The sequence below is a fragment of the Cataglyphis hispanica genome, chromosome 20 (assembly GCF_021464435.1).
Source record: "Cataglyphis hispanica isolate Lineage 1 chromosome 20, ULB_Chis1_1.0, whole genome shotgun sequence".
NCBI classification, from domain to species: domain Eukaryota; kingdom Metazoa; phylum Arthropoda; class Insecta; order Hymenoptera; family Formicidae; genus Cataglyphis; species Cataglyphis hispanica.
This window is the reverse complement of record NC_065973.1, coordinates 729,706-749,447: the sequence shown is the minus strand read 5'-3', so window position 1 is coordinate 749,447 and position 19,742 is coordinate 729,706. Positions and strand designations below refer to the sequence as shown.

Here is a 19,742-nt window from a genome sequence, read left to right as displayed (position 1 = left end):
TTTATACAATGTATGGGAAATTTTTCTTATGAAAGTCCTCTGTGGAATAAAGAAGAATATAACATATTTTGTTGCAATTTTATGCATTAAAGTTACAAAATATTATAGATTGATATCTTCATTAGTAGATCCATATTTCTCTTTTTCTTTCTATGTTGAAATCTAAAGTAAAGAAATCTTTTTTAATTTTATGTATCAAATCGCAATTATAGTCACGAATCATAGAAAAATCTTTATCATTAATTAATAAACTTAAATTACAAAATTGTTATTATATATACAAGAAATATAAATATAAACATAGATATTAATATAAATATATATATATAATATTTTATATATAGTTTTCAAAATAATAAATATTTTGCTTTGCTTTTGAATGTGAAAGGCGTAAAATAGCTTTTATACATCGCAACATGAAGCCAAATGCCAATCAATCTTTGTGGATCTTTGTTTCACGATTGCGATCGTATACATCGAATGTTCTCTCAATCATATGAGGTTGTGCAATTTCGTGTTTACTCGACCTTATAATTGAATCTCTGCGAATATAAAATAAATAATGAGTTTAGTTCGTTTGCCCAATCATCGGCAATAAAGCTTACAAGTGAAATTATGTTGTAAGTCGTGTGAATTAAATCGGTTTTTTATACGTATAAAAAAAGTTTAAAAAAAATATACACAAATAACATGATAATATATTTTTTAATTTTTTAAATATCTTTTTTATTTATTTTGTATTAAAATATCTAAAAACTTTTTGCTTTAATAATTTCTATACCTCTCACAATTTACAAGTTTTATTATTTTATTGTTAATAAAGTAAAATTTGATTAAAATTTATTTTTCTTACTAGCACTCTTAGTAATTTAATAATAAATTTTATTTACAAATATACACACAAAAAATATATATAAAAATTATTTGTTCAAAAACTATCAATGTTTAACTATTAATGAGTGTATTGAAGCTAAAAGATTGTGTGAGTTTCTTAATACTTATTACTTAATTACTTGGCATAAATGACATAACAATATTTCGTGCATCACGCAAAATTACGCCTGGATTCTTCGCACTTATAAATCATTGCGTCGTTTATTATCACGTAACGAGACCATGTCTCATTTTCTTTTTGAAGTCCACGAAAAAAGACGACAGGTGTAAGATACGCGTTTGATCAGATCCCATAAATTTTGATGAAAAATTACTCAAATAAAAAGAGCAAAAAGAATTGATTTCACGATTTTCTTTTGTGCTCGATAAATAAATAATAAATAATAAGTCAATGGATCATTTTTTATGATTAAAAACACTTTTTATAATTTTGGCAAGTGACAACTCTCTCTCTCTCTCTCTCTCTCTCTATTAAAAATATTCATAATATAAAACATTTTACTATATAATTTACAAATATTTTAATAAATCTCTCAAAATCATATAAAATGCGCGGCCGTAAAATAATTTTCGCGGCAAAAGAATCTAAAATTTATTCCACATCTATTCTGTAAATTGTGATTTTATTTCTTGTCGTAAAATTGGACGACCTTCACCGCCTATTTCCTTTCTTTTATATTTTTTTCGAGAGATGCTTATGAAACTTATGAATCTTATGGGAGACAGGCCAATAATCCTCTTTCCAAGTTAAACCATGCTATTACTGAAAGTGGTTCGACTTTTGGCCAGTTTTGCGCCTTTTCTCCGCTCATTAATTGGTCCCACCTGTCAGGCCAGTTCCAGAAAATATACACGGAGAACGTGACAAGGCATCGTTAGTACATATTTCTGGACGCTCTCATAGATGAACAAATGCAGCTGCTACTTGCTGTTTGAATTATTTCGGCATTAATACACTTATTGTCTTACCTTATAAATATCGGAAGAGAGAGATAGGGTCAAGATACTGTCACAATAAATTAATTCGTGAATTCCCGGATGGCATCAAAATCATGGCATGCAAGGTCACGCCGTTAAAATGTATTTAAACTTTTAAATGATTGTGGGACCAATAAGATGAAGTCAACATAAAAACATTATACGCTGCGTTGCTCATAATCTCGTTCTCACCGTCTACATTTATACTAATTAGCCAGAATTTTTCATTGATGGTTTGACAAAGAAAGAAAAATTCATAAGTATTCTTTACAGCTAATAATAACGTGGGTAGATGTTTGTGCAAATTATTTATTTATGTACCTAGATCGTGGGAGCGACGAGTTACGAACGAGACTGAAACAATCTAGAGATTTTCGATAGACTACATCACAACGAATTTAAAGTGTAAATAATGAAATAATCTTTTTATTTTGTGATTAATCTTACCTGTGGGTAGATGCTCGAGTCCTCGAAGGCAAACTGCTTTTAATATTATTAAATATATTCTATATTAAATATTCATTAAATAAAACATGATTCTATGAATCGTTCGAAAATTCTGTAGATAAAGGCATAAAAGAGGCAAAAAATGTGGATAATTCTGCATAATATATAAAAAGATTATACTAGTAAAGGATTTTCCAAGGCGAATAATAACAAAATATTTTTTTTATTGAAATTTTTATTTTATAATTTTAAATTTTAAATTTTTAATTTTATTGTCAATTAATTAAACAGATATTATATCAATCTTATTCTTGTTATATACATAGCAAGATTTTTTTACAAATCAGTATATTTAATCGACGACATATTAATCAAGGAATGTAGAATCGACATTCCTCCATAATTTTCGTCGCGCGAATCCAATCCTTTTAAATATAAATTTGTGGTCTTTCCATCGATTAGCGAACATCAATAATCGATCGAAAGGCGTTTACAGTAGTCTAGACTCATTTAGGATAGATTTAATTAATAATATGGAGCTTGCTACTAAAATGCAGGCGATTAGTGCGCTCTCACAAACAAACTCATAAATTATATAGCTCGCGAATTAAGATTAACGAGTGTATATAATTTTATGTCTTTTTATCGTTATATTTTATATAAGGTGTCCCCCAAAATCGTCAAGTTTAATTTTAAAAACGTCTTTCTTTTGTGAAATATATTGAATTTGAATTGTCTTGTTATTATATTTCATTTACATTCATTTTAAATTCAACGATATTAATTTCAAAAAAACAATTTTTCTTTTTAGAAACGGTATTTAAAATCAACTTCTCTTTATTTAAATTATTAATTATATTAATAATATTTATAAATATTTATAAAAATATTTATAAATATTTATAAAAAAAATATTAATAATTTTCAAATATTTAAATGTAAAAAATTGGAGAAACTAAACTTATAAAAGCTTAAATAAATAAAATAATCAATAATAAATATTAATATATAATAAAATAATTAAACAAAAGAGATATATTGAGAGAATTATTATGTTAAATATATTAAAAATAACAAAATATGATAAAATATATTAAAAATATAATATCTTGCCTATATACTTTGGATCATTACGAAAAAGTAAGAACGTTTCAATTAAAGATAAATAATAAGGCGTTCTGAACCCGGATTTTTGCCTTCGCGACGAGAAAGAGACCATTTACTAATCCTCGAATGATGTTGATGATGCTATGGATGATCCAAATTTGCATATGACATTTATCGAGGCCGGCGCCAACGGCTTGTTTTTTTTTTTGCACAGATGAAATAAGTGGTTCTCGCTTATCGAGAGAAAGAATGATCGAAATGCATGATATAAATTTCGTGAACTTTCTTGCGAAGATTTATGCTCAGCCGCTAGCCGCTTTGTTCATCATAAATTTTGCAGAGTTATTTATCAAAAAGATATTACGGGGGACGAAGATACCTGTCAACGGATTAGAATATTCGAAATAATTTCTATTGTTGCAATGCTAGTTATGCAAATATATATTTTAATTAATAATTGTGCACGTTCTTTATTTATTTTATTTTATTTAGGTAAGTAAGGAAATATATGTGTATGTATAAATCATATTCTCCTAAGAAATAAAAATCAAATTTTACATATATACGCATATATTAAAGAAATCAAAAATTTTAAACATACGAGTAAAAAAAATTAAATAAATTAGAATTAGAAATTAGATAAATTGTTGTAGAATTTAAAAATTTTATCTTAGAAATTACGAGAATCGAAAAAGGATTTTATTGAAAGCCTGATCACTAGTTCAGTTAATACCTTCAACCAATAATTTCCGGGTGGGAGAGACATGCGAATGTTCGTAAATTGCGTGATTGGCAATCGTATTCGATTTCCACACCGGAAACTGGTTGTCGTCCTATCATTTGTTACGAGCGCGAAATGAGTATTAGCTCATAACGATTGCATAATCGCGGGTGCCAGACCCAACTGACCGGCCCCAGCGAAATCGCCCAAAATTCCATGTTTCGTGCGTTTCGCACTGGTTATTACGCACGTTTTTCACATCACCTCGATGTCATGTACGTGTGCAGGCATTCTGCATCGAGTGCATACGATCTGTATTATACAAGCGTCGCTTTCTTCGCATCGATAAGGCTTAAGTTAAACCTTTGTCGAAATTTCTACGTTGCTTTTGCATTCTCTTTTCCATATGCGGTCTTTTTACTAATTATTTAAAGTTAATTATAAAAATTTATTAACAGTTTATTTAATTTATTTAATAATTGTTTATACGAAGCAGAATGCAAAGGCAAAGATAAAAAATTATTAAAAATATGATTGCTGTTTAACAATACGACAAAAAAATTAATATTTTGTATAATATTCTCTGTATATCTAATACATTTATTTAATATTTATAAAAATTATATAATATATAATATTTAAATTAATCTTATAATCTAATATAATATATAAATAAAGAAGTACTGCACGCAAACATGATAATCATATTAGTCAGTAATTTTTGAAAACAGCGTTGTAGGCTACAAAGTTATCAAACTATATAATTTATTAATTGCTAAATATGACATGTCAAGAACCGGGTGTCTCGTTATTGTTATGTATTGATGTAATCAAGAAGTCATTATGTAGGCAGTACCTTTCGCGCCATTTAAGAAAGAAAGTCACCTCCGTGTCCTCGAGATCAAGTACAGTAAGTAGCAAGAAACATACACTATGAAAAAGGTCGTCTTTGTCCTTTTTTTTTAGATCATTCGCACCATTATGCTTAATTATCGGAATTACAGATTTTTTCATACAGATTATTACACTACTTAATATATATTTTTCTAATCCGTACATTTTTGCAAGTTATTAAACTATGCTAATTTAGCTAATTGATATATTCTTGCTTTTTGAAATTAATGCAAATTTATCAGCAAAATCGAAGGATTTTTCACAGAATATGTTTGAGGAATCTAATATACATAACAAGTGTAAAATTAGAAAATCTAATGTAAATTATAAAATGTTTATAAATTAAAATCTTGAAAATTCGGTAGCTTTCAATATTCTAACACAATTTCAATTTCTGCATTATAAAATACAAAGTAGTATTTGAAAAGGTGTGACTGAAACTTTCTTCTCATCGGAACGAGATGTTTGCTCAATCAACTTCGGCAAAAACAACATTCGTGCTATTAGTAATGAAATAAATCAGTAAAACCTCAGTGACAGGTGATAGATAATATAATTATACATGAATGCAAAAATGTTGTTTTCTTATTACTTGATCTTTCTTCATTTTACATTTGAAAATTTTATGATCATAATTTCACATAAATTTTATTTAATATATATATATATATATATATATATATATATATATATATATAATTTATTTTTAAATAGAATTAAGTTAAAAATTAAATAAGTTATAGAGAAATTATAATTAAATTGAAATGAAGAGAAAATTGTTTTAAATAAATAAAAAATTTATGAAAATACTTTCAAAGAAAGAGTAAGACTCGACTTATTTTTTTTTCTGATTGCAATATCTAAGATTGGTATATTTAAAACTGATCATTTATCAACTTGAAACCAAATAATTTTTTGGAACATTAATCAATTTCCTAAATTTGCCATTCACATTCAGTTTGATTTCTAATCAAGGTAAACCGTTTATATCAAATAAAGGAGCACATATTACCAAAATTTTATGTAACAATTTTACAAACAAGCGCTGTCGTAATATGCCTCTTCCTTATTTCATGGCATTTAAGGACGTTGTTTCTCACGTTTCTCACGTATAAATAGATCGAGAGAGCGTGAAAGGCGGCTATATATTTGGGCGGAGTGCAAAATGAAAAGCGAAGTCTTGTTACGAAATGACAAGTCAGTAGAAAAGACTAAGATGATATTAATCATCTTATCTAATCATCTTATGATGATATTAATCATCTTAGTCGCTTTTGCAATCTAATGATCGGAGCAAAGATCAAATAATAAAATCCTCATTACAAAAGCGTTTAGCAGATTAATCCCGTGTAAATGTAACAAACATTTTGACATTTTTTAAGCGCGTAAGAATATGCATGGATATTTGATTTTATATTTTGCGTGAATACAGCAGATACTAGTTTTACATACACTATAATTGATAAATTTGTAAAAAGAAAAGATATAAAAAATAATTTTCGACTTGTTATCTTAGAACGATTTCAGAATATGAGCTTTTTTTAAAAAAAAATTTATAATAAAATCTTGATAATTTTATAGTTTACGTCTATTCACTGATTTAACTTTGTTGAAATTTTATCCGGTAAAATTGCAAAATAAAGATCGATGATGTTTTTTCGAATAACGTAATTTTCTGTCAAGCTTGTATATATATATATATATATATATATATATATATATATATATATATATATAATAAAATTTATATATATTACACACATTTATATATTGAAAATTTTTGGATACCTGATACTCTTCTATATTGAATTTTTTCTGCAATTTGCGCAATTCGAAGTTTGCCTTGGCTCTAATTAATTTCGTGTATCCACGATTTCTACAAACTATTGCGTTATGCTAAAATCGCAATAAAGTGTCCTAGAAAAATAGTATAAGCCTAGATTTCTAAAGAAATATAAGCTGCTTAATCTTACCTTAGATATATATAATAATTGTGTATACAAAATCTACTCTTAAAAAAGACATGTAAAATCAATACTCGCATTGCTGTTTCTTTTTCTCGATGTTACTTGATTATCTTGATAGTGTGCGCTGTACATTATTTCATATCAATAAAAGCTTGTCGTGGCTGCGTATTTGACAATTTGATAAATATTAAATATATATATATATATATATATATATATATATATATATATAATTTTGATTTAATTGATTTTGAAAAAACAGGTAATTACAGTTATACATATTATTATATTACACATAATTAATTTTATAAATATGTGTGCGTATGTAAAAAATCAATTAATGCTATTAATGATTAAAACTCCATGGATTTGAAAAAACACAGTTAAAATTAACACAAGATTAAAACTATAGAAAAATAAAATAATTATAATAGAATAGATTTCCGCGTTTCGGACATAATTTTTCATATGTCGTATATATAATAAAATAATAAAAATATATTCAAGTATTGGATAAATATGAATAAGTAGATTTCCTTGTATTTCCGGCTTTTTAAAATGTGTAACACGCGATACAAAATATAAAAAAATTTTTAATTTTTACTGTTAAATTTTACGCTCCAACCAATATTGAAAAAGATATTTCAATTTTTTGTATAATATTTTGCGAAAATCTGACAATATATCTATTACCGAGCGATTGTGTTGACATGAAAAAATTAATTAATGCTGCTAACGATTATACTTCTTTAAAAATAAAAGCTTACAAAACTATAGGATTAATCTATAAGAAAATTATAGTAAAATAGACTTCTGTTTTCTTAAAAATAAATTTTTTGTATTACGCATCAAGATATATTTAAAAGTTCCGAGAAGAGTATATAGAAATTTTGGAGCTCTTTTTCTCTCCATTCTCTCGATTATTATCTCTTTTGCTTCTATGCTATTTAAAAATATTGAGATAATAAGTATATAATAATTACGGTATTTCTCTTATCTGACTCTTCCCGTTTGACCTGTCCGACATGGGTGGCCGGTAACTATTAGCGTTTTCAAGTGAAGCAGATTTGATCATTTTGAGAGATTAAATCCAATTTGTCATGAATATATCTTTGACTACAAAGAGATTTTGAGAGAATCTAATTATAATATAAATATATAATACATTAAATTATATAAATAATATAAAGTACAATTCTCGTTTTTGACACTATTTTTGGGCTTTAAACAAGATTCTTTGCTCTGATTCTTCAATCAAATAATCATTTAAAGTATTTCATTGATTAATTTAGCGTTCACCTAACATGGAGGACATAGATGAAACCTTTTTATCAAAGCAGCGATTGCGTCCGAAAACATGGAAGGAACGCAATGTGTGTTTGTAATATATTATTTATAAAATTCAAAAAACAATAATCGAAGTAAATTATTTTGTTTTGCAAATTTTTTAATCTCCGCGTGTAATCAATAAGATTTAATCTTAAAAACTTTCTAATATTTCAAATATATTTGTATTCTTGCAATATTAAAAACGCGATCAACAAGATATATAAAAACATTAAAATTTAATATTTATTAAATATGTTAATTTAACGAATTTTATATTATTGTATGTATTCTTTCAATTTCGCATAATTTATAACAGATCAATTTACAATAAATTTTTTACAATAAATTTCTGATAATAAACTTTTTTACAATAGATTTTTTTATAATAGATTATTTTACAATAGATTTTTTTATAATAAATTACAATAAATTATTACAATTTATATAGATACAATTGTACAAAAATAAAATTATGAGAAATATATAATATTACAATTGCAATTTATATATACAATTACAATTTATAGATATCAATAATTGATGCTATCAGCATCTAATATTCTCAATACAAGAAATTGTAAAATTTTTATTATTTGATTATTACGATATATATTTGATAAAGATTCAAATAAATTAAAAATAAAAAAGCTAAAAATTGTTTAATTTGAATAATGTTTTTTCAGTATTATTAAATACTAATAATATTTACATTTAAATTTAAAATTATATAATATTTTAAAGAAAATAAAAATTTTTAATTTACAGAAAATAAAATGTTAATACATTTTACAAAATAAAATGCTATATAAAATGTTAAATCTTAAAGCTCTTTTACATAAAATGTTAAATTTTAAATGTTAAATTTTAAATGTTAAATCTTAGATATGCATCATACATAATGCAATTTAAATGTACTTTATATATTTAAATGTATTTTATATATTTAAGAAATATTTTTACATTTTCCAAAATTAAATTAAATTTTTAATTTTTATGTATAATTTTTTTTTAATTGATTTGTTTATATCTCCAATAATTAAATAGTCTCTAGTATCTTTTTAATTTCTAATTTAATTTTTTTTAAATGTTAAGGAGAATCAACTAACCTACCTATTTTAAGTTAAAATAATTCTAATAGCCTTAATAACTTTATTTTTGCTGGCAAAGCCAGCGGGAATCTGGGATTATCAGAATTTCAGGAAATGTGTCCTAATCGCGTATCATAATCGCGTATCATAATCGCGTATCATAATCGCGTGCCCTAATCGCGTGCCCTACTCGAATATCCTACTCGCGTATTTTAATAGAATACAAGATATTGTTTCCACGTTGGGCCAGTTGAACCTACCTTTCGTTGATCTTGGCCATATTCATTCTGGTTATATCTAACCAGAGATGTAGCATCGATCTCTATCGGAGATCAGTGAAGGAAAAAAATTCCTTCCGTTGCCGGCTAATTATTATTGCTGGTGCAATTTTATGTTTGTTTGTAGTCGTAAGATATTACGACGTTTGTACATTGTGTCTTTATTTCAATTAATATAATGCCAAATTATCAATTAAAATTAATTGGTTGAGAAATTCTTATAATAATGTCATATTATTTATATAACAGCATATAATTTATATTAAAATAAATTTAATAAAATAAATTTATATTTAATTTAATAGATCGATAATTTGGCTTTACATCAATTAAATCTATTTGATAATATAAATGGATGGGCTATATTAAATTAGAATAAAATTAGCGCAACATAGGAATAAATTTTTACTATTTTATACAATTAATAAGATTATACAATAATTATTTTTATGTTGCGTCAATTTTGTCATAATTTTCCATAACCCATCCATGCGATGGAAGCTTTGACTGTTTGTCATGCATCGTTTTAATAACTTTATTTTAATCATTACATTATTATAATAAGATAATTATAATTATATTATTATAATAATGTAATGATTAAAATAAAGTTATATTAAAACGATGCATGACAGACTGTCAAAGCTTCCATCGCATGGAAGGGCTATGGAAAATTATAAATATTTTATATTTCTTTTAAATTTTTTGTTTCAATTTATGTTTTAAATAATATTTCTAATACGTTTTGATGTATATTAAAAAAGTCTATTCAAAAAATTATTTGATTTAATCTATATATTCTAGCCCATCCATTTTGAGGCAACGGATCTATCTACAATCTACATTTGCATGCACAATATCTACGGATCCGTCACCTCAAAATAAAATAAAATTTATCACTCACCGGCACTGATGCGCAACAGCGGTGATTTGGTCTTAAGGCTACGTTGTCTGCAACACACAAATATAAAACCCAAATTATAGCAACGCTAAAAATAATTAATATTTCAAAAAATTATTATTGTACGCATCGAATTTTATGTCCGATGCATATAACAATAAAAAGATATATAAATATGGAATAATTTTATAAATTCTAAAAAAGAAAACTATTTTTTTTAATAAAAACTTTTATAGTATGAGGTTTAAACTATTCAATAATGATCGAATCAAATTAATGCATGTACGGGATTTATAATAATTTATATAAAAATAATACTCACCCTTGGGTTGCTCCGCCGATGCCCGATGCCTCTCCTAGGCCTCCTCCTCCTCTCAGATTGATTCACACGCGCGATACCTTAAACGGCACTCCCGCATTTTTATTAAAAGATACTTCCGCACTTGTACGCGCGACACTTTCAACAACACTCCCGCACTTTCGAATTTCGGCACATTTCGAACACGCGACGCGACGCGAAAATCGTCCGCGGCACGATGACAGGACCGACGCCGCGATAAGCCATCCGCGGCAACTTTGCACTCCCGATTGAGGAACAATTACACGAGATATATATTTTATTATATCACAAGAAAGAAAATACAAAAGATACGATTCCCGCTTGACATTTACACAAGACCAAAATCATGTGCATTGTTACAAAAATAATATAGCAATCCTTTAATTAATAATTATTTTATGCTTGCATTTTAGAAAAAATTATTGGACGAAATATATTTGACTACAAGAATTAATTAAATAAATAATTATTATCGGTAAGGATCGATGATCAAAAGATCGTAACGAATTTTACAATTTTTATCTCTGTTAATTCAATTTTTACAATAATGGATGATCGCAATTTAGAATTTGAAAAAGATTTATATTTACAATTATTTATATCCGCAATACAGTTTCGTGTCTTTTATTAAAAGTAAATTAATCACTAATTGTAATAATTATAGTGATTTTTATTGTAATATTAATCGCGATTGCAATCGCGATCATTTAGGAAAAGTATTTAAGAATATAGCGTTTCGTACCACTACGTTACTGTCTGAATGTCGCCGTACGAATGACAAGACCATATATGTAAACGTAAACAATAAGGTCGCAAAGCTCTAGCACTATGTTACTGAAAAGTTACCGAAATAACATGCGCGCTATCATATTATATGTATACGCAGAATATTAAAATGTATAAAATATATTTGAAATTATGATTAATTATTAATTGAACGATTGATGTATCATGAAGCCTTTCGTTATGTTAATTACTCAATTTTACGATTTGATTGTTTAATTGCGCAATAATTTTAATCCAAACCATGCCGTCGAAGAATAAAGCATTGTATATTTAATTTTAAATATTTTTGAAGAAATAATTATTGCTTATAAGAAATGCAACAAAACAATAATTCATAATTTTGATTTCGGTCTTGATTAAATGTGTATGTACATCACTCGAAATATGTGCTAAAAGATCTATCGCAATATAATTACGTTTATTTAATATTAAATTATAATTATTATTTAAGATAAAAGATAACTAATTATTAATCTTATCAAATTATGTCACGATACTTGTCGCGATCGTGTTTAGGAAATGAATTTAACGGAGCGTCTCGCACTACTACTGTACTGTCTTAGTGTTGTCGTGCGAATGATAACACGTACGAAAGAAATTCGAGCGTTCTCACCCCACTACAGTTCTATTCGTGTCGCTATATGAATAATAACAAAGCCGAAAACAACAGCGCGCCAATGTTTACATCAAGGCTAAATACTATGTTAGATATTGCTAGTTCGCTGCCGAAATATTTTACGTTCTATAAATTATATATATATGAAAAATATTAAATTCTATAAGAATTTTAAATCATAAATCAATTATTTATTAAATGATTAATGTATCACGGAGCTTATCGTTATATATTAATTATTCGATTTCGCAATTCGATTGTTTTACAGAATGTCTTTTAATCCAAATAATATTAAATGATATAACATCGCGAACAAAATATATTTGACTCTATGTGTTGTTAAAAAAATAATTAGTGTCTGTAAAGATCGCAACAAAATGATAATTTATAATTTGTTAAGTTTTCTGTTACTTTAATTCTTATTTGAATAAATGAATAAATTACGAAATATGCGATTTGAGATTTATCATCGTGATATATATGTAGTTACATATTATTTATAAATTTCTTATATATAATTATTATTATTATATATAATTAGTTATATTGATTATATAATAATTTCCCGATATTGGTCGCGATCACGTTTAGAGAAAGAATTCGATGGAGTGTCCCGCACGATTACTTTCCTGCTTGAGCATCGTCGCGTAAATGATAATAGAGACAAAATACATAATAGCGGCCAATGTTTTGCTGCCGAAATATTTATATATGACATATTACTATGACGTATTACTATGACGTATATACTGATAAACCGAATATTAAATTATTACAAGTATTTAAAGTTTTATTTAATAAAAGAATGGTTAAAGGGAGAAAAAGATCGCGATAGAATAGAATTTACAATTTTGATTCTTAATTATATGGGCATACATCATGCGAAATATATTCCTTGAGATCTTGATTTATCGTTGCGATATAATTGCGTATTATTTAAGATATGTAAACGATAATTAATATTTATCATATCAAATTATTTCCCGATACTTAGCGCGATCGCGTTTAGAAAAGAAATTTGACGCAGTGCCTCGCGCTCTATTACCTTACTGTTCGAGGGTTGTCGTGCGAATAAGTCATAAGTAATACGTTCACAATAGCGCGCCAATGTTTATGTTGCCAAGGCCGAATACCATGTTATTAATAATTTGTTGTTGAAACATTTTACATATTATGACACACACACACACACACACATACATACACACATATATATATCAGCAAATTATCATTTAATAAAAGCTTGTCATAACTGACGCATTTGATAGTTTAAATATTAAGTATGTGTAATTTTTATTTAACTTATTTTGTAAAAGTGGAAAACTAGACTTAATATGTAAGTAATTATATACACATAAAATAAATGGCGCGCACGTAGCGCGCGTTTATAGTATTCTAGTTAAATATAAATAGAAAATTGCTATAAAATAATATATAAATAATGTGTTACTTAATATCTCGATAAAAATAAAAATTAATAAAATGTTACCCATGAATCTAATAAAAAATATATAAAATAACAATATTTCTCTTATTTCGATAATAAAGTGAAAATTCTTTACATTTTTTATTAATTTTTCTATTTAAGAATTTTTTTTCGAATTTCATAAAGTTTTAAATATTCTTTTGTTATAATTAAAAAAAATTTAATATTTTAATTTAATACAATATATAATATATATATATATATATATATATATATATATATATATATATAAAGTTTTATATTTTAGATGATATTTGTATTTTGGAAATGAAAAATGAGTTAAAGGCGCAAGGAAAAACGAAAAAGTCGAGTTTCTTTATGAAAACATTTACAAAATTGATTTATTCCATGAATTCAAGGTACTGCACGACAAAAGGCGTCCATTCTATTTGGACGCTCGTCGTGATGGATTTTGCGCTGCTGGGAAAAAAGTTCGCGAAATGGAGCGGAGTGACGTGTATGTGACTTTTTTTGGAGAAAAAAATTCATCTAATAGTGGCCCTTAACATAGACGGGAACCGTTTCTTTGACGAGGACCGGTTGCGGGACCGCAACTGGAACTGGGTGTGGGACTGCAACTGGGACTGGGTGAGATACTGCAACCTAAAAAACAAAATAACAAGATATTAATTAATAATTAAGGAAATAAAATATAATTATCTTAATTTAATAATTATATTTTTTTTAATTAAATATAACTATTATTTGTATCTCTTTAAAACGTTTAAAATATTAAATTTACAAAATTAAATAAAAAAATATGATATTAAAAGTTTTTTAATAAAAAAATTATACCAGAAATGCATATAATATTTTCTATAATTATAAACTTATTATTCACATATAGCTTATACACGACGAGTGAATTTTTATATAATGATGGAATAATTACGATCAAGGTTTTGCGATCGTTAATAGCACCGATTATTATTGTTATCTAATTAAAATGATTCTAAGATAATGCATTTGTCCTATAACTGATTATATGTCTCTCTTAAGTGTGTTTATGTAATCGTACAGGTGTAACACCTGTATAAACGACGAAATCTATCATCCTTATCACAGCATACCAAATCCGGAGATCAATTAATTAACACAGTCAGTCAATTAGTTAAACTAGGAACCGAGAGCTCGCAACAAGGCTGTTATAATTGCTATCCCGAAATCGATTTCTACTTGTTGCATTCGGAAGCTGAAGGATTATAATGAAACGCGATACATTAACATAATGAATTAGATTATCGAAAATTACGTTAAATTTTAAAACACAATATTTTTTTGTAAGGATAACATTATAAATTTTAATATCGAGTTTACTAATATCGAATCCGAGTATCTAATATCAAATTCGAATAAATATGGCTTTTATTTTTCGTAAAATTATTTGTAAAATTATTCTCTAATTATTTTATCTTTCAACATGATTATATATAGAAATATAAATTATTTTCAAATAAAAATTATTTTTAAAGTAGAATTCATTTCAGTTTACCTTAACGGGGTATGGGGCGGGATATGGTACTGGCACCTTGACAGGAACCGTAACTGGGTATGGCTTCTCTACGGGAACGGCGACAGTTTTCGTTTGAACAACTGGGTAGGGCTGTGGCACCGGAACGGGGACCGCAACTGGCTTCTCTACGGGAACTGTGATTGTTTGCGTTTTAACAACTGGGTAGGGCGCTGGGACGGCAACTGGAACCTGAAAGAAATAACAAAGATTTAGACATAATTGTACATTTTTTTAAATAAATTACGCTCGTTTGATTTCTTTAAATTTTTAATTTAATGTTTAAAATTAAGCAATATACTATATAATATACACAATTATGCTTATTGTTGCAAAAAGTTAAAGTAATTAATTCTTACCTTAACAGGATAAGGACGGTCAACTACAACGGGAACTGGGTGCGGAACTGCGACGGGGACAGCCTTCTCCTGGACGGCGATAGCGACGCCCTTGCCATATCCCCCCCATCCACCATCAAGTCCATCACCATATCCCCATCCACCCAGAGACAAGCCACGTTTTTTTATTGCTTTTTCTTCTTCGGCGAATGCTACGGAGATCAGCATCAGGCAAATCTGCATAACACCAAGAAAGATACATTGATTAAGAATATAGAAAGTCAAAGTTGCAAATGGATCAATAAAAAATTCTTTAAAAAACATTAATAACAAATGCAAATATTAATTGTTTAAAGTCAAAACTAATATGTCAATAAAAAATTTGAATCAAAATTTATAATCAAATATATATTCCAAGATAGATAAGTATCATTAAAACTTTTATCTAATTTTTATCGCGAAAATTTATAGAAATTGAAATTAATAAATAGACTAAGAAGTTGATATATTAAATGAAAAGCACAAAGACAAAATTGCGAACTGATGTATTTAACAAAAAGATGATAATTTATCTTAATCATTTTTTTGAACAGATTCGATCAAAGTCTATAAATCAATATTAATAAACGAATATGCAAGTTAATGATTATCATTTATTATGGGAAACATTTAGAAATAGTTTTTAAAAATCAAGAAATTTTTGCATCGGATTCAAATGTTAAGTTTTGGCGAAGAAACACCATAAAAAAAAGCACGAGAAGACATAGGAAAATCAAATCGATTCGATGACCTCTAAACTTTGAGCTAAACAATTTCGTTAAATATTATATCCGGAAGAGATACGTCTCTCGATAAAATCGAATGAACTTCGGCGACATCACCGGATTTTCTCGCGTTCGTCACAACTGTTTTCAATTTTGATCGAAGATGTGCACATACCAGAGCCTTCATGTTGATACTTTGGCGTGAATGATACTCGCGCGTGAGTAAAATAGATCGGTTTCTGTCGTTGTGCTAGAAAACCACCCTTTATATAGGAAATGGACTTTCATTTCGCACACCCTCCACCCCGCCAATAGCAAAGGAAGCCAACGGTTGGCCTATCGCCACACCTACTTAGAATCTAACACTATTTACTTACGATATATCATGCCGGCACACGCACAAACATACATACATATCTATATATTATAACGCATAATGTGCATTTTATGCATGGTTGTATAACATGCTAAACGTGCGCAACTCGCCAGTAAATAAATGGAGCGCACGCTTGGCGACTTTATGCAGATACATGCATACATTTATGAGCGCAGTTCGATGCAGCAGTCTTAATGACATCATTTTTCTATTTGCCGAGAAATCTCCCCATTTTGACTATGACATCACACGCATCTATTTCATCGAAGTTTCTTATAAAATTGAAAAAATATGAAACAAGTTCATTAAATTGTTTAGATTGCTGCTTATAAGATTGTGATGTTTTTGAATGTATAAAGTATGCCAAAACTGTTGAATTCTTTAGAAGATTGATTTCTTCTCAATAAACATATGAAGCAAATTTTAAAATTTAAGAAATTTAAAATTCAAGAAATTTAATTAAAAAGACTGAACAATATAATTTAATTTAATTTAAAATCAAAGATAAAATGCTCAGTGAATTAACATACACATTTTAAAAATGTAAATAATAATCAAATAGATAAAACTAGTAAGTTATGTTTTCTAGTTAATTTCGAATAGTTTTATTTTGATTGAATTTTAATTGTATTCTATTTTTTCCGCTCTAGAATATTGCTATTGGATATATAATTATTATCGTCGATAACAATTGAATATTAATAATAATGGCAACAATATATAAATGAGAGAGAAAGTATATACACGTAAATAATATTTCTTGTTTTTGCAATAATTGAATTACGAAATATGTATTAGATAGTTCGAATATGTTTGAACTATTTTATAAAATATTTTTTTTTACATTACCTAACATACGATGAGATATTATTTATGGATTAGAAACAACGAATTTCTATTTAACGCAATGCACGCACGACGAATACTAATTATAACAAGCGAATTATTCTCGCCTATGTCCGGCGGCTGTGTCGGTTTGCGTAAGATTACCCAATGCTTCATTATCAGCTAAAGCATAGCTGGCTTCGCCGCGCTAATATAAATCATGCACTACAGTGTCTTCTATTGCCATGCACTATCATTACATCACGCATTTACTATATAAAGTGCAGGTTGTCTGTAAGGTAGCTGTAAGCCAGATTGGCGTTATCATCGACATCTGCGCGAGAGACTATGTTATGTCGAGATATGTTGGTTTAAGCGGGTAAAAATTATCTTTATTGGCCTGCTAATTGACTATCTCGATCATATCCCTGCTTGCCAATCGTGATTTATAGCAGTTTTATTATTTTCGAGAATAATTATTTATTTACTCTTACATCTGGCATAAATGTCATTACATGGTTATACCGTATTTTCGTTTCGATCGCCGAGAAAAACGAGAATTTTATTTTTACTTTTCATTATTTACGTAAATGTATTTTATAAAAAAATAAATATATATACATAATCATTACAGTTGCGACAATTTCTACAGTAAGAAAATGTTTTGCATTACTCTCGAAGAGCAACAGGGAATTGTTTAAATTATGACCTCAATAAATATCAATCCGAAGATAACATTCCGATGTTAGACAGTAGACAATTGGATCTGTCACATTGGTACGCAAAATGGGCTCTCTACTGGTTTTCTACGCCCAGACAGACGTTTTCTGATTTAATGTTCATTTGTCTCTCGCTACGAGCAATTTCTCCAAACATCATCAAGAATCACTTGCCTAATTTACGAGCGGCGATTTAGGTCTTCAGAATGTTGATGACATTTTATGTTATTCAACATGGTTTTTCCGCACATAATATTTCTAATTTGTTATTTTTTTTGTTTTTCAATTTATTAATTTTAATATTAACTATTTTTTAATTATTTCTAAAGTTTTTTATTCACATTTTATTAATTGCATTTTTTATTATAACATATATAGTTTTATTTCATAAAATTTAGATGACTTTAGGTGCAATGCTTGAGATTAATAATAACCCTTTGAATTAATTTGTGTTTTAAAACATTGCATGATTTATTGACCTATAATTTATGCAAATTATTCAACCAAAACAGTCTTCCGAATAACTGTATCCTATCAATCTCTGCCCTCGTGAGACAAGATCTTAGCTTAATTCACAAGTATTGTGTTGAACGCAACAATAATAGAGATATTTAACACGCTATTCGAGAAAGGATCGGGTTTTACCGTCCCCTGTGATTACTTAGCATGAGATCTGTGCATGAATGCAATTTGTAACGGAATGTGAGTCACACAATCGCTCTCTTGTCTCATTTGTATGCCTTTGATTTCAGAATGCAGCTTAATTTGCTAATCTAATGCCACACATTTTGATTGATCGCATTATTTGGTGCTTGTTTTAAAGATATTAGTTAATTCAATTAATTGTTTCTACTTAAAAAATTGGCACCGGCTTAAAATAAGATAAAAATTTTAATTACATGTTTTTATAGAAAAATACAATCAATTTAGTAAAATAATAATTTCTAAAGTAATTTAAAACTGTGCGATCATTAAAGTGCATTCTTTTAAATTGATAATAATAATTTTGCGCGTTTTAGACATTATTTATTGGGCACACAGACATAATCGCAATTTCGTCAATTCTTGTATTAATGATTTGATCTCATGAGCGAAATATTGGCGATGTATGTGTTAGCATAACTATCGGTTTGATAATTTCTGTTATTATTTATATTGTTATTAGTATTTTGTTATTTTTCTGAGTTGGATTGCGATTACATGAAATGTGATATAATCTTAAAAAATCATAAAAAAATATAAAAGAGAAATTTCAATGATTTTTACTAATAATTTATATATATATATATATATATATATATATATATATATATATATATATATGTGTGTGTGTGTACCGATATTTCCTACAATATTTCTAGAATTATATAATAGGTAG

General features: G+C 27.3%; 1 protein-coding gene across 1 annotated transcript; it reads right to left on the bottom strand.

The window, feature by feature from the left end:
• Positions 1-14,143: 14,143 nt before the first annotated feature.
• LOC126857030 (cyclin-dependent kinase inhibitor 1C-like) lies at positions 14,144-16,731 on the bottom strand. The gene is made up of 4 exons (XM_050606106.1): positions 16,620-16,731; positions 15,702-15,917; positions 15,325-15,534; positions 14,144-14,435 (listed from the first exon to the last, which is right to left on the bottom strand). The coding sequence occupies exons 1-4, from the start codon at positions 16,629-16,631 to the stop codon at positions 14,322-14,324; spliced, it is 552 nt and encodes a 183-aa protein (XP_050462063.1). The 5' UTR covers positions 16,632-16,731; the 3' UTR covers positions 14,144-14,321.
• Positions 16,732-19,742: the final 3,011 nt, after the last annotated feature.

Excerpts from the sequence above, each read along its gene's own strand:
- LOC126857030 (XM_050606106.1), bottom strand. Across the intron at positions 15,535-15,701 it reads ACCGTCCTTATCCTGTTAAG|GTTCCAGTTGCCGTCCCAGC; the intron begins GTAAGAATTAAT and ends TATTTCTTTCAG. Across the intron at positions 14,436-15,324 it reads CCGCCCCATACCCCGTTAAG|GTTGCAGTATCTCACCCAGT; the intron begins GTAAACTGAAAT and ends TTTGTTTTTTAG.